Genomic DNA, 16,901 nt, shown 5'->3' with positions numbered 1-16,901 from the left:
TTTAAATTTTTTATTTTAATTTTTTGTTAAAGTAATTTGGATGCTTATAAGAGTAATACTAGCATTATAATAAAAACTAGATGTGCCCTGTGCCAAACCCACCCCCTTCCCTAGCCTCACTCTTTTGAATCAACCATGCACTTTTCCTTCAGATGTTTTCTCTAGTACTCTCTAAGTAACATACTCTTAGAGATTTTCAGTTTCAAATATTATCCCTGTAATCTACTGGCATTCTACTATAGAAAATGCAATGATAGTGCTTATAAACACTTATAAAGCACTTGCAGTATCCCAGGGAATATTTCAGGTACTTTATACATACTTACTATTTTAATCTTCACAATGATACTATGTGGCAGATACTTTTTTTTTTTAAGAGACAGGATCATTCTCGGCCACCCAGGCTGCAGCGCAGTGGTGTGATCTTGGCTCACAGCATCTTCTAACTTCTGGGCTCAAGAGGCCCTCCCTTTTCAGCTTCCTGAGCAGCTAGGACTACAAGCATGTGCCTCCAAACCCAGCCAAGAAGATACTATTATTATTCTCATTTTGCATATTGGAAACTGAGACATAGGGTGATTACTTATCTTGCCCAAAGGTTACATAGTAATGATGGCAATAAATTGTGGAGCCAGGATTTGAACTCAGTCAGTGTGGCTCCTAAATCTATATATTTAACAATGAGCCAAATGTGTCTTGCTCTGCTTTAGCATCCAACACAGTGCCTGCTCTCTCTCTTCCTGTCTCTTTCACTCTTCTCTCTCTCACACACATGCACACATCCCTACTTCCTTTTCCACCCCCATGAATATAGTTGTATCGCCCTAAAGAATTAAATCAGTATTCAGTGTTAATTATCATTGTGATTATTCAAATATTAATCACAGCAAGTCAATGCGTTGTCCTGTGTTACATTTTCTCTCATACAATTTTATGTTTTTCATGGAAATAATTTTGATTTCTTAGTTCACAATGTATTTCTAAACACTCTGCTGAAGACCAAATCATCTTTTGGCACCTTCAGACAGCTCAGGTGCTTGTCAGTTTCTCTCTGTTCATGGAGACCCCTCCTCCTGCCCGCATCTCCACTGCTGCCACCTGGCACTGCCACACAGCTGTCATCCCAGTGTCTCCCACGCACATCATCCTGGGAATTCCTTTTGCTTCTCTCCTGTTTAGACTCTGTTTCCTGAACCTGTCTTTTCTTTTTAGTTTTGTTCTTGTGCTTCAGTCGTATATCTTCCCACACAAGGAAGATAAATAGGTGCTAATTTTTTTGAGACCTTGCCTGTCTGAAAATATCTTCAATTTATCAGATTGAGTGTTTGGCTCAGTATAGGATTCCAGGTGGGAAATTATTTTCTTTCAGAATCTTGAACACATCATTTTCATTTTCTTTTGCTTCTAATGCATCTGTTGAGAAGCCCCATTGATCTCTGCTGATGCCTTGGAAGATTGTATAATTTCTTCTTTATCTCTGATATTTTGAGTTTTTGATGCTTTGCCATGACATGGGTCTGTTTTCATTCTTGGGCTGTGGACACTCAGTAATCTTTTTCAATCTGAAACGCTCAGTACCTCAGTTCTGGGAAATGTTTTGTACAGTTTCTTTTAAAATCTTTTCTCCTCCAATTTCTCTGTTCCCTCTTTTGAAAATCCTCTTATTCTAATGTCAGACACACTGGACTGATCCTCAGATTTTTGAATTACTCTTCCCTATTTATCCATACTTTTATTATTTTAGTTTGAATCTCTAGCATATTTACTGAAATTTGCCTTTCAATTTTGCTATTGAATTTTTTTATTTCTGCTATAATAATGTTAACTTCCAGTATCATTTTACTGGTTTTCTCTTGGCTCCTTTTTTGTAACTTTTTTTTTTTTTGAGACAGAGTCTTGCTCTGTTGCTTCGGCTGGAGTGCAGTGACTCACTGCAACCTCCACCTCCTGGGTTCAAGTGATTCTCATGCCTCAGCCTCTGTAGCTGGGACTACAGGCATGCACTACCACACCTGGCTAATTTTTTTTTATTTTTAGTAGAGATGGGGTTTCAACATGTTGGCCAGGCTTGTCTCAAACTGCTGACCCCAAGTGATCTGTCTGCTTCGGCCTCCCAAAGTGATGGGATTACAGGCATGAGCCACCACACCCGGCTTTTATAGCATTTTATGTGCATATCTTATTTAAATTTTTGCACTCAAATACAAATGTATATCTTTTTTTTTTTTTTTTTTTTTTTTGGAGACGTAGTCTTGCTCTGTCACCAGGCTGGAGTGCAGTGGTGCACTCTTGGCTCACTGCAACCTCCGCCTCCTGGGTTCAAATGATCCTTCCGCCTCAGCCTCCCGAGTAGCTGGGACTACAGGTGAGTGCTGCCATGTCCTGCTAATTTTTGTATTTTTGGTAGAGACGGGGTTTCCCCATGCTGGCCAGGATAGTCTCAATCTTTTGACCTCGTGATCCGCCCAACTTGGCCTCCCAAAGTGCTGGGATTACAGGCGTGAGCCACCATGCCCGGCACAAATGTATATCTTTATCTTCCTTTTTACAATAAAGGTGTACTGTACACACAGTTTTGTTTCTTCCGTTTTTTCACCTTACATGTTGGAGGTTTTTATGTGTTAGTATATAGAGAGCTTCTTCATTCTTTAACATAGTTGCTATCATCTTCATAGTTGCTATCATCTACACAGTGCTTCCAATTCCTGCATCTGGTAGTGCAAATCAGTTAGTTGGATTCCCTTACTGTAGGCTTGCGTTTTTGCTTTTTCTGCTCTGCTAAATCAATCCTAAATGTTCATCCACCTTTCTGTTTCTGAAGTACCGTTGACATTTGTCTGTTGTATCCTCTCCCATTTCCCTTATTCATCTAAATGTATGTCTTTTTTACTTCTTTTATTTCAGTGTGGTTTTGCAGGATACGGACAACAAATGTGTGTATTCAATATACCATGTTTAATTGGAATTTCTATCGCATCTTTTCACCAATCAGATTTTTCTTTCACCTTCTTCCCTTTTCCTGTCTTGCCCATGGACAGGTCTCTAAAGTTCCAGTTAGAGGAAAACTAAAAATAAGAATTACAACTTTCAGATGATGATGATGATCAAATGCATTCTAGCACACTGAGTATAGGTTTCATGGTCTTTGTGAGCAAGCACAATTTTGAGACTGTAGAGCCACTCTTAGGGTTCTACCACATCCAAATGTGGTCCCATAATAGCTAGTATCATCACCAGAAAGTGTTTTTGTCTGGTATAGCAACAAGAAGTAATTTAATAATATGTGCCCTTGTCCACCCTCAGAAGATAGCTCTCTCTGAAGATTTTATACCCAGAATGGAACTAATACATCATGAAAATGATTGCACCTACCCAGGGGAAAATTAATTTGAAAAGCAAAGCTGTTCCATGGCTTGAGTTTGTACTCTTTTTCCACAGACTTACTAGGTATCAAGTATTAAGGAAAAGCAGCATAATGTTCTTTAGCTTTTTCTTTTTCCCATAGATTTATCTACTTAAACGATCTTGCAACATGCTACTACTCAGTAATCACACACCCAAAGAGAAAGCATTCTTCTTTAAACTTTTAAGGCTCAAGCTTATTGGGAAATAAAAGTGTCACCAGTGAATCTATCTAAATAAAATATTTTGTTTATACTCAACCAACAGTACTATACATCCTATCTTGTTTAATTCTGATAAAACTCCCTTGATTGTAAAATGCCTGTATTTCAATAAGTATGGTTGAGAAATTATTTCCATAGCTGAGTTAAAAAGTGTTTAGTAAGTGTGTGTTATTACATGACTATTGTTTTCATTGTTTAATGACTAGTTTATATGAAAAGAGAATAATTTGCGTATTGGAATGAAGTGTTCTTCAGTGTGGTTTGTGTGAGGATAATTTCCATTTTTGGTGAGCTGTTTGGTGGTATTGTCTTGTAACTTGACCATAGTTTTATCTAATTTTGGCCTGTGGTTTCTCTTCTGCTTAGGCATAATGACATCAATAGAAAAATGAAGAAATCCTACAGCATAAAGCACATTGCTGAGCCAGAGTCAAAAGAACTCTTTTTGTAAATCACTTTTTAAATTCCCTCACTGATGCCCTTTGGACATTATTGGAAATTTCTGGACTGTCCTCAATGGAAAGAGAACCATGGGAACAATGCCTCACCAGCAGAAGAACAGAATATCAGGATGCCTTAAATTTATAGTAGTGGACTGTAAAAGATTCATTTTGGGGTGATATCTGTATATATAACTTGTTTTTTAAAGAGATGCTGTTTAAAAGCATGATTGGGAAAATGTATGTTTTTTTAAGATTAGATTGATTCACCCTAGCCAGCGGACATTCACCAAGCCACTGATGCCATTTTGTATTTCATCAATTGCATGAGTATTTGCTAATGTTTGTTGAATGTCCTTTTCCCCATAACGTGGGCAGATTTGGCTCAGCTCCTTCATGAGATCAGGTCGGTGGTATTGTTTTCTGTCAAGAGTGTTTTTTCTGTCATTTCTACTTTTTGTATAAAGGAAATAAAACAATGTTAACAGCCACCTAAAAGCTTGGAACACCTACTTTCTAACAAATCTGTGATGTTCTGATTTCTAAGGGGCATTGCAAGTATTTTGATTGCTGATATTTGATTTCAGGAACAAACTGCTCAGTTTAGCAGTTTTCCCATAAGGGTCAAATAAAACATTCTATATTTCGTTAAGTACTAAATGATCAGACAAGTATATAAAGTCAGTCAGTTCCTTCTGCTTTCTCAAATCTCAGTGTTGACATGGGAAAATACTAAGGAGAACTAAGGATTTAGCCCCTTCTTGGGTCACTTTTTTCTTCTTCTGACACATTATGAGACCTGTCTAATCCCTTTAGGAGACAGTGTGGAGCCCAAGTTCATAACAGTCCCATTGTTGATGCAGCACTTTCACTCCATGTAAGCAGTAAGTTCCAGAAGGCTTCCTCCTATCATGTAAAAATATATTTCTGTTGAAACTTCAAGCGTTTTATTTTCAAAGTGTTGGCATGGCCTGTAAGAGGCCTGTCAAGTTTTAGTTTAAAAGTAGAATGTATTCTTACCAGTAGGAGGGAATACTGTATGCTATTACAGTTCCTAGCAATGTTACTGCAGCCAAATCAGTCAAATGTGAACCATTCCTGTGTCCTGATGCACAAAGCAGATAAAATGACTGAATTAAGAGGTAATCTTGCATATGTAGGTCACCTGAAAAACTTGGCCTCGATGAGATGCAATTAGGTATAGAAGGAGCTAATAATATCTGAGTGCCTTTTATGTACCGGACACTATTATACAGTGATATTACTACTTAAATTTTGTAGATTAGAAAACAAAAGTTTGGAATGTCTTAAGTCCTGTGTCCCGGGTTGCACTACTAGAAATCCCGTGACTAGGCTTTGGTACGTATTTGCCTGTTATCCCCTCTACACTAGTGATCCTACACTGTGCTGTCTCTCTAGTGCACTGACTGCTGGACTCGCACACAGGAAGCATGAGTTCTAGTGTCGGCTCTTCTTCTAACAATGCTTTGATCTCAGGCAAGGGACATTGCCCTGCCCAAGAAATCTGGAAGGGGCAAGACAGGCCTACATGCAAATCAAGGAGAATAAGTTTCCTTTCAAATTTACAGAGCAACACAGCTATGAATTTTAGTTCATGTGCTGTCTCCTTGTCTGGGTCCTGTGAGTTGCTACTGTTGAAGCCTGCTGCCATGTGTGAACCTTCATTTATCACACGGTCTTTTCCTCAAATGAGATGCCCTTGCTCTGATTTATGGCTCCTTGGCCTTATCCTCCCACTTTGATTGCTTCCTCATATTTCACTACTTTGTCCTATTGCTTGAGATTCTAATAGAGAATTTATGGCAAGCACATGTGAAATGTAGACTCCTGTGTTTTCTTTCTGCTTGGTGCAGAGGAGGTAATGGTGAGGTCACACAGCCAACCTTTGGGATTTGGCCAAAATGAAGCCTCAAAGAAAGAGGACCCTGTAAGTGCTCTTTCTGTCTCCCAGAGGTTCCAGTTTTGTTCTTAAAACTATGTTTTTAAATGTGAAAGATGAAGGGGCTAGCCATTCTGCAGAGATTTCATAAGCCACATAGAGTTCCCAATTAAATATAGCAAAGAAAATTTCAAGACTTTGAAAGAAAGAGATGTTACTTTGACTTAGAAAACACTGGCAATTCAGTTGTTCAGTGACACTAACATTTTAGCTTCCACAGTGTGAGTACAGAAGAGCAAAGAATAAAAAAAGGTAAAATTGGGAAGTTGAGCAGATTCAGATCAGCCAGACTGCAAGATAATGCATTCTGTTTAATGATGAGGGATGCTAGGATACTAAAAATAATGGCCCTTAAATTTTACATGTATCTATCTTTGCTGTCCACCTTCCTTATGAAATTGATACATTATGGTTACTTGAAATTAGTACAAATGATGTTTTCTTTACCACAGATTTAGTTTTGTGCAGCTAAGGTTTATATTTTTCTAGAAGTTGAGACACATTTACATGTTAAAGAAAGCGAAAGTATGTTTCCTTTTAATGAGCAGAGTTTTGAGGCCTCTGTCCCAACTGCAGCCCACTGGGCTAGTAAAATGAGTAGAACTCTATCTGCATGCTAATTACATGCAGCAGAGTAGGAAACTCAGCTCCATTGTAAAACACAATCACATCTGTCAGCATCTTTTAAAGACGGGCTTCTTTAATGTCACTAAAGGGACTTGTATTGCCAAAGTTCAACACAGTAAATTAAGAATGTTTCTTAGAAAAATAACAAGATACCGAACTGTCACCACTTTCAATGGATTGAATTCCCATTATTTATTCTTGTAAAGCAGTATCGAGACTTCAAACCAAATGAGAAAGTTCTAGACATGTATCACAGGGTTGGGAGTCGGATGAGGCTTTCAAAAGATATCTTCAAGTAAGACTTTGAGAATCATTTTTCTCAAAATGAATAATCATAAGCAAAATTATGGTAGATACTAGAGGAAATAACTATAAATATTTAAATAACTCCCTGAAAGACTCCTTGATACAAACTAAATTAAATGTTTTTCTCTTCAAAAGCCACCTATATGCTTAATGTTGAATTAAGTTAATAGAGCTAAGTAAGCATAAGGAATTATTGCAACAGCATTGGTACTATTGCCCCTCATAAAAAAATGGAGTTCACGCTGTCTACAGACCATAACTGTCATTGGTTGATAGGTCTGTTGTTAATATGTCATGTTGTCTCAGTATTATTTTCCTTTATTCTTTATTGCATAGTTTTATATAACTTTTCAAGCACTTGATTCCTGTCTCCTAATGAGACCATAAATTTGTTAATCTCAGCACAATCTTGGTATCACCTCTCACAGATGGTGATTAGTATCTACTAACAACTTACAGCGGTCTTTCTTTTCATTTCTTCCCCAGTCTTCTATTCTCTCCTCATCCTCCTTTTTGCTCTTTCTTCCTCCTTCCTTCTCTCCCTCACTCTCTCCCCTCCCTCTTTGCTGTCATCTTTCCTCCTTTTTTCTCTCTCTTTTCTCTGCCTTCTGTTTACAAGATCACTAAATCCTATACATATAGGATCTTCCTTGGAAGAAACCCGGCAAAGAAATTGCAGTAAGTAGACATGTGCTGGACCAGGTTTACAGTGAAAAGCAAGTTGCTTCTCCCTTCTTTCCAGAGCACGTGAGTGGAACAAGCATCCCATAGGCTGATATACTCAACACACTGTGAGTGAACCCATGCCAAAAAATGAGGACCTGTGCTAAGCATTTCATCTGAACAAAAAAGACCTGGAAGTTAGTATCAGCCATAGGAGCAACAAAGAGAATTCTACCAAATTGCGCATTTGGAGAGACTTGGGGGGGAAAAAACTATTCCAACCAGTTTATAGCAGTGATTCCCAAATTTTGCTGTACATTATACCAACTAGGGGAGCTTTTAAATATTGGATGCCCAAGCTAAACCCTCAACAAGTAAATTCCCTTTCTGTGGTAGAATCCAGGTGTCAGTATTTGTAAGGAAGAAGATGAAGAAGAAGAAAAAACAAGAGGAGGAGGAGTAAAAAAGGAAGGAGAAGAAAAAATACTAGGATTTCCATATGCAACCAAATTTAAGTTAACAAATAATAATTGTACATATTCCTGGGGTTCATGGTGATGTCTGGAAACATGTCATGTACAAGAGATCAGGTCATGGTACTTAGTATATTTATCACCTCAAATATTTACCACTTTGTGCAACCAAGTTTTAAAACCAGCACCTTGCCAACTCAAAATGTCAAAACCCATCAGCATTGACATCAGCTGGGAGCATGTTAGAAATGCAGAATCTTCTGGCATTCACCATGGCTTCCACTTTTAATTTTGTGATGGTGTGAACTGTCTATTAAGAAAATATTTGAGAAGAATGGGCAAAAAAGGAAAGGAAGAGTAGCATATCCCTAAACCTGGGGTAGAGTGTGGAGAACCTATTTTGTGTTTTAAGGGAGTGGGGGTAATGTGCATACAATTTGAAAATAATGTTCCATGTTGTAAATCACATGTAGGAAATTTTTTGTAAATCCTATAATTATAGAAAGTGAAGCTTCTTTTCTGGAAGGGAGAAGTAGAAGACAGAACAATAATTTTTCAGCCCAGGATAGGGTCATTACACTTTTATGTTTAATCATAATGTAGCTAGGTTTTCACTTGTTATGAGATGTTTCTCTAAATTTCCTAAACTCAATGTTTATAGAAGTCAAATCACCAAAAAACTATTCATTATGCAGTAACATAACCAAGACGAAGCACACTCAAAGCAAAGACCAAACCCCACCTCTCAATACTGTTTCCCAGCTGCTACTGGAGGGCTCTTAATGATATAAGCCAGCAAGACATACGATATTTTATTACCTCATTGCTTAGGACACTGTTATATGTCAACTATATTATTTTGTACACAACACACACACACACGCACACACACACGCACACATTGAATGCCTACCATGTACACAGCTCTGCCCCAAGTGGTGGAAGTAAATTAGCAATAAATTTCTAAGAAATATTTTTGATGAAATATGGAATGTCCTAATTAAACAGAATAAATCTGAGAAGTACAGTGTTCTGTTGTGATATTATACTCATATATATTTTATAACTGTATATTTTTCCTGTGGAATTTGTTGTTGCTGTTGTTCAGCCAATTAGGAACAATGGTGGAAGAATTTAGATTCTATTATTTGTGAAAGAAAATGCTAGTTATCTCCTCAGTATCCTTTCTCCCTTTCTTTCTGATTAAGAGAACACAGTTAAACGTTCCCAGGTAAAATTACCTTCCCAGATGCCCTTGAAACTGAGAATGGCCATGTGACTCAGTCTGGCCAATGAGAAGGAAGTGGAATTCATAGAGTGGGGCTTTAGAAAATCTTGTAGTGTACAAAGCTTACCTGGCACTCATCTTTGCCCTTGAAGTACAGTACTGCTTCTTTAGCAATAAGGACAAAAGTCAGATTCTTAAAAAAAAAAAAAAAAAAAAAGAAAGAAAGAAAAGAAAAGAAAAAAGGAAAGAAAAGGAACTGAGCTCCTTGTGCAACTGCATGAGCCCTGAATTGTACATATGGCTTATTGAGTAAGAAAACTCTCCTAATTGACTAAATCACTGATATCTGTCTTCTGGTAGGAGCGGCCAAATATACAGCCTCACCGAGGTACTCACTTGACAGAATAAAGAATATATACACACAGGTCACTGAAATAAAGCAGCATTTCACAAATAATATTCTATTTATCACTAGGACTAGGGGATGTTTGGCTGTGCTCCAGGATTAATGTATGTTTTGCTAATTAGTTTGGTAAACAGTGCATACAAAGTCCTGACATACACTGTGAAGCTTCACCTGAAGAAACAAGGGACACAGTCCTCAAGATGCTGGCAGTACTGCTGGCCCAGAGCTTTCAGGTGTTAACCTTCCCCAGGAATTGCCCTTTGCTGAAAAGAGTCTCCTTGCCCAAGAGCACAAACTTTCCCGGGCAGCCCATATCCAATAGTGGTGTCATTGTGGGGGTATATAGGCCCAGCCCCTAATATGACTTGAGACAACTCCAGAAAGCCATCCCAGCTTCAGACCTCCCCCATGGGTTTGTCCCAACTTCTTCCTCTGCCTGATACAGCTTCCTTCTCTTCCTTAACATAGATGTTGATCCCAAGAGCCATCTGTAATAAACTTCCTGCACATTAATCTCAAGGTCAGAGTCTACTTACCAAGGAATCCAATCTGTAATGATATATTAGCATGTTCGTATCTTGAAGAAGTCCCAGAGTACAAAAGAAACTTGTTTAATTGGGTTTGGTGCTTAAACTGATTTATAAACCAGGGGTCTTTTAGAATACTTTTCACATCCCCCAGAGTGATTTCTATTAATATTAGTTTAGGATGTGCTGGAATCAATTTTAGGTCATTACACATATGTGGAATTTAGACTATTCTAACTATCATGAAAGCCCAATGTTAAAGCAAAACATATATACCGGAACAGAACTATTTAGCCAAATTTCAAAGAAATGCAGCCAAAGTTATATTCTATTTGGATACAATTTTGTGGTCATTATTATTGAAATGTACCATTTCCAGGGTCCTTCCAAAAGCTATGGGCTCAAATTCATTTCACTGCTGATGGTTAAACTACATCCTAAGTCTCCATAGAAATGTCATCTATAAACTATGGCATTTATCAAAAATCAATAGAAGAAATGGTCATAGAAAAAAAGTCTCTATATATTTTTTATAAAAATATATTTTTTATAAAACTCTTATTGAAACCGTCATATATTTAAAAATTCAATGGCTCTGTAAGGGGCCGTAAAATAAATTCCTCTTAGAGTTAGTACTAGAGAAAAAACAAATGCTTCTATAGGAAAAACTGGCATGTTTCTTTTTATTAGCTAATAAGAACCTTATATAACTCGTGTTTTCCCTTTTTGTCTTGCTTGCCAGGAAAAGGTCAAAAGCAAAGTTTGCATTTAATCTCAGTAGCAATCCTTAGCCTAGTTTCTTCTAGTATACCAATCTTTCTCCAACTCCACCCTCTTCCTTTGTTCTTATATTCTGTGCTTTTCAATGGCTGTAACACATCTATGTCTTCTATTTTAAGCCACCCCAGACCTTCTGAGAATAAGTAGGCTGAAATAAATGTTTCCATCATGTTTTTCTACCTGCCCAATCCTGCCCATTTCTTTTATTTATTAGGTGGTGCAAACATAATTGCCATTACCTTTAATGGCAAAATCTGCAATTACGTTTGCATCAACCTAATAACCGATGTCGAAGCCCACACTGATTGCATGTGCAAGGCAATGCTGATTCAAAGTGTAAGACGATTGTTATCTTCAAGTTGCTTACTGTCTATGGAGGCTGCGAGAAATCACATGCACACATGGGTAAAGTGCAAGATAAAAAGCAGTATGTGTGGAGGGACTCGGTACAGCTGAGAGGAGGGAGAAATCACTTTGGGTTTGGCTGAGGCCAGGCAGGTGCCCTGTAAGGTTTGCTTTTAATAGAGGCTGACAAATATATACTCAGATGCAGTGATTGGCTGCCCATGTCCGCAAGTAATGTGATAAGTGTCAAAATGAGAATCACGGATAGGAACATAGTACTACATGTTCACAGCCAAATGGCCTTACTCGTAGCTTGTCAAACTCAGAGAATCTTGGAAAAGGGTCAAACAGCTCTTAATATTTTCCAACCTACAGAAAGGTGGGCAGAGATTCAAAAGGGAGTTCTCTGTTTAATTTGTCTCCTTGCTCTGACCCAGATCCAGGGCCTTAGTCCTAGATCTTTAGAGTCCCTCTTAGGACCACTCCGGGTCAGCGCAGTGTACCCCTCATCCTGAAGGCCCTTAATTACCCTTCTAAGAGCTCTCTTCAAGACGGTCTGCTGTGGGGACATCTTCAGCTCTGCTGTGTGCTCACCCATAGACCAGTGACTGAGCACAGCAAAGGGATGAGAGCCAGGGTATATCCTCCCACCCTGAGACACTTCCAAAGGTGAACTGCAGTCTGGGACTCCCCTTGACCTGCCTAAATTCTTTTTCTGAATGCGTTGCAGTCTAGGGCTCTTCCTACCTACCCGGTCCTCCTTCCGAGCCACTCTCACAGTATCAGAAGGATGTTACTGCGGATACCCGTTCCCTTCTCCTTTATGCTTCAGAGATAATCTAATGGGATTATCCTTCAATCCTATTAAAGAGGCAAGGTCCCTAATAAGTCTCTTGCACATGTAGTCCCATTTGGAGGGCTGCTTTTCAGACCACCTGAACTGACACACTCCCCTGACCCTCCTCGTCACCTCCTCAGGGTCACCTTCTACTCCTCCTGCCCTTCTAAGGGCCAGCCTCCTCCTGGGTTAAGCACTCACCTTGGGTTGTCCTTTCTCGCCACTCTCTCTCCCTCCCCTGCTGGGTAGGGTGGTAGGTCCGGTGGGATGGTGCTTAGGATCCTATAAGTGGAGGGGGCAGGCCTTCTCTCCTCTCCGCAAATATTAACTTAGTGCTGATATCTATGTCTCCGGTAACTTATGCTAAGAGTCTGTTTCCTTCCTCAACTTGAGTTATATTACAAAGAGCCATCCTCTGTTCGCTCATGCCCTTAAGTTCCAGGTTCAAGGACCACGTTTTGGCTTGGTGGGAGGAAGAGCGTGGCTAGTGGAGTAGGGGCAGGTGATATGTGATTGAGGAAGACTCACCCTACAGCACAGTTAAAATATGTTATCTATATTCAAAACAATCAATAAAAGGTTAACAAGAGGTAAAAGAGAACTTCTACTTTATATTCAGCTCCCGGCAAATTTTTTCTTCTCACATTTCTCGTTTCTTACTTTAAAAATTTTTGCTGTTTGCAGGCAAATAACTCATACTTCTCATCTCTCCCCTTAAGTTTCTCTCTCACATAATCATTCTCCACATTTACATTAATTTAGCAAGTAATTTACATTAATTTGACAAGGAACAAGTCAGCAGATTACTGAAGTCATTCTTTATCATTGTTGATAGCATTCATTTTCTTATATTCATCTATGTGGACAGAGATGTACTTTATAAAATAAATATACTTAAAATTTTAATAAACTAGTTACAGACAGCAAATAGCAGGTACAGGGAGTAAATATTAAGTTAGATTGAGAAGTAACTAGTCAATATATTGGTGGTTGCCTTTTCAAAATACATACAGGACTAATTGTGATAGCCAATTTCCAAAACCTATAAAGACTTCAAGAAGGACACCATTCTTTATATATATATATATATCTATATATATATGTATATATATATAGATATATATAGATATATAATTGCATTTTAGGTTTTGGGGTACATGTGAAGAACATGCAAGATGGTTGCATAGGTACATTCATGGCAGTGTGGTTTGCCGCCTTCCTCCCCATCACCTCTGTCTGGCTTGTCTGATGGGTTACTGGCATCCTGGCTGCAGACCTCCACGTCTCTCTGGACTCGCACAAACATCTGCAAGAAAAATTCTAGGATGGCACATTCCCAACAGCTGCTGGATTGTACTAAGTCTCCAGCAGGAAGCAATTTATCATTAAGCTTTAGAGGAATAAGAAGAGAATGGAAAATCCTTCTTTCTGCTTGTATGTACAATAGCCGCATTCCAAGTGAATGCCTAGATATAGTTGCTTTCCAGACTTAAACTCCGACAACCAAGAAAAATCACACCTCTGATTTTAGGGCCATTATGCTGGTACTTACCTAGGCCCAATGGACACTTGAAAATAGTTACTTTATTTAAATATCCTTCAGCCTCCTTCTGGACATGTTTCACAGGCCAAGCTTCCTCTTTCTCCCGTGCTCCTTTTGTTTTCCAGACGTGCTACAAACCAGAAGGAGCACACGGCCTGTGCTATACAAAATGTGCAGTAACACTGTTTCTTGATTGGCTACCCAGTTAAGCAAATCTCCTTGCCTGGAGGAAACTAAGTTAAAATAACATTGAGGTCCATCCCCAAGCCCGCAAAAGAGAAGAAAATGTAAAACCAGGGCTGAAAATTTCCTCCATTGTGCAATGAGTAATGCAGAATGAGAACTCTCAGATAAAGTTTCAAGTAAGTATTCGCATTTTCCTAAACACAAGTTCAGAGCTCCCCAGTCTCCTAAATGTTGCAGGTTTGGCTGACATTCGTTTCTGGAAGAGTACGCTATTAGAAACCATCAGCAGCAAAGTGGCTACTTGCTATTATAGCCTCTGATTTTATTATATGGTCAAGAGGGTTTTCTCTTCTGCTTTTCAGAAATAAACACATGAGGGGAAAGTATGGTGTGCTGGGCAGAGACCTGAGCGGTCAGCTGCCTCCCAGGTGATTCTGGAAGTAGCACATGCACATGATTCTAGACACATGACAGCATGAACCTTGTTTACTAAATCTGCAGACAATGAGATTCCACCATCCCTAATGACATTTTTAGGTTGGTGCAACCGTTAATGCAAACAGTCTTTCTCCAGGCATGACCATTTCTATGGGCCTACCTGCACAAAAATGTTCCAATTTGAACTGAGTCAAGACAAGCACCCAATCCAGTACAAATACAGAAAGAGGAGCAAAGAGTCAATTCTAAAAGCAGGGAATTGTAAGAGAGGGACTGAACAGCTCTTTTAGTGTAAGAATTGGCACTTCATATTTTAAACATAAAAGAACTAAAATATATCCCTCATAAAGCCATGTTTTATTGGTATGTATGTGGTTCAACAAGGTAGAAACCACTTTAAAGCTAATAAAGAGTTCATATTCTCCTTGACCTGTGGAATAAATATCCATGAAGGACAAACTTCTTAGGGTTATGCATTATCTTTTTGGTACATTTGCAATAAATCAATGTTTAAGGCATCACACTAAAACAGGCAGTTCTTAATGACAAATTCATATCTAAAAACCAGCACTATCAGATCTCAAGTGACAGATACCTTTGAATGAATTTAGCTTTGCACACACTAAACCTAGTTTAGGTTAACCTCCCCTCCTCCAAGTCCCCACAAAGATCAATTACACAGGAGTTACCTGGTTTAGTTCCATATTAATGTTTGATATCTAATATGGCTTGTTAACATAGCTCACCATATTTTCTGGGCATAAGTGTTTATGGGAAAAACTTCAGATTTATACAAGGTTTTTGACATGTGACTCATATAAACTGGAATAACAGCATTGTTGCTAAAACTTGCCGCTTGCTTTGAAGCCTCATCATTCTGTTCTTGGGAAACCATTAAGCAAAATGCCCTGAAGGGTAGGAGAAATTGCATTGAGCAATAAAATGTCAACAAACTGCAGAATTTGAACATCAAGCACTTTCATCTAAATATGCCCTTCTCTCCTTTCACTTGGCAGGGGTTTGATTTTTGAAAAGTAATAAACTCTAGCACTCTAGTTGACCTGGGATGTGTTAAAGAAATCAAATCTTAGAGCCAGAAGCAGTATAACCTTTAACGTGGACTCCCCTTCAGAAAAGCCATACAATGAGAAATATAAACAGAAAAGTAGAACAGAATTATATATCTCAATTGTCTAGGTCTTTAATTTTTTTAAAGAGGATACACACCAAAACCCTAGGTCAGAAGAAGCAATTTTAAATCTGTTTAAACAGATGCCCAGTACTTACTATCATCAACAGCAAACGGATATAATCATAGCACAAAATAAGAAGGATATGAACAAGGAAAACCTATTCATAAGTCTGTGTAACTTGTATAAACCTGGGACAGACACAGCTCAGTCTCAGAGCAGGTTTGAAGTCAAGAAAGTTTCCCACAGCCAAAAGTAATTTCAAAACAACTGAAACCCTTCATTTATGTTTCTTAAGAATCATAAAGGCGATCCACACTCAAAGACCATAGCAATATTTATTAAAACCCCTTCAGTCTTCTACCCTTTCCCTGCAAACTTGCTGCCAATCCAGCTCATTAAAATTCACAATATCCCATAACTTGTCTCAACACATTATTCTATTTTCTGTCTGTCTTCACTCTCCCGTTTCTGTATCACCTCATTATGTGGACTGACCTTACCTCTCTCCTAGCAGAAAAGAATCCCTACTTATAGGAAGAAAAAGAATCTGGAAATTGATCTGGTAATTAGAGAATTCCCTTTGGCTTGGTAGGATAGGGGAATAGATGGAAAACAACCCACATTTTGAATATGATCTCAACTTATATATTTAACTGTATCATGAATTAAAGATTACTGAAGGGTAAGAGCTATAATTTTAGTGTACCCTAAAACTGAGACCTAAAATATCTGAGAGGCATTACATGAATGCATATTGTGTGCATAGTTCTAGAGATAATGAATGTTTGCCTAGAAGAATTCATGCTTATTAAAACACAGAGAAGGACATCTCTGTTCTATATCTCAAAAGAGTCAAGTTTCCTTTAGGAAATATAAATCTAATAGGTGACAAATGGAGGTCTAGAAGTCCTTGGAGAAGGAAGGGGCAGGAGCCATAACAGAATGCCAGTCATGGACACTGGGAAATGTTCATGCCTGCATGTAGGGACCATTGTCTCATAGTTTGGAATGGTAAATCAGGGATTGCCTCCACATGACTAGCATTCATCTTCTAATAAGTTCTAGCCTGCAAAATTGGAGATTGTGAATCTAAACGCTTAGAAGAGTTAGGCTGTATCCTAATTGAGTGACACTGACCGACTGAGAACAATGCCAAATAAGAGAATGTGCCCTATCTAAGCAGGAGTAATTTGTCCATTCCTCATAATTCTTATGTAGGAGTGCTGGCTCATTATTGCCAGATTCTCAATAGTCCATGATAGCCTGAAAATCCAAATGCTATATGTGATATTCCTCAAATTTTAGACATTGGCAGTTTAATA

The 16,901-nt window shown here is 38.4% G+C and overlaps 1 protein-coding gene across 11 annotated transcripts in view; it reads left to right on the top strand.

The window, feature by feature from the left end:
• Positions 1-6,479, top strand: part of SNCAIP (synuclein alpha interacting protein) — a 155,972-nt gene extending 149,493 nt beyond the window's left edge. For all 11 annotated transcript variants that reach the window (XM_032269567.1, XM_032269643.1, XM_032269867.1 and 8 more), the window contains one exon: positions 3,993-6,479. In XM_032269567.1, coding sequence (XP_032125458.1) covers positions 3,993-4,077 — 85 coding nt within the window. In that variant the 3' untranslated portion in view covers positions 4,078-6,479. The remainder of the gene's footprint in view (positions 1-3,992) is intronic.
• The last annotated feature ends 10,422 nt before the right edge of the window (positions 6,480-16,901 follow it).

The sequence above is a fragment of the Sapajus apella genome, unplaced genomic scaffold (genome assembly GCF_009761245.1).
Source record: "Sapajus apella isolate SASKATOON/1434 unplaced genomic scaffold, GSC_monkey_1.0 scaffold1, whole genome shotgun sequence".
NCBI classification, from domain to species: domain Eukaryota; kingdom Metazoa; phylum Chordata; class Mammalia; order Primates; family Cebidae; genus Sapajus; species Sapajus apella.
This window is presented reverse-complemented; position numbering and strand designations above follow the sequence as displayed.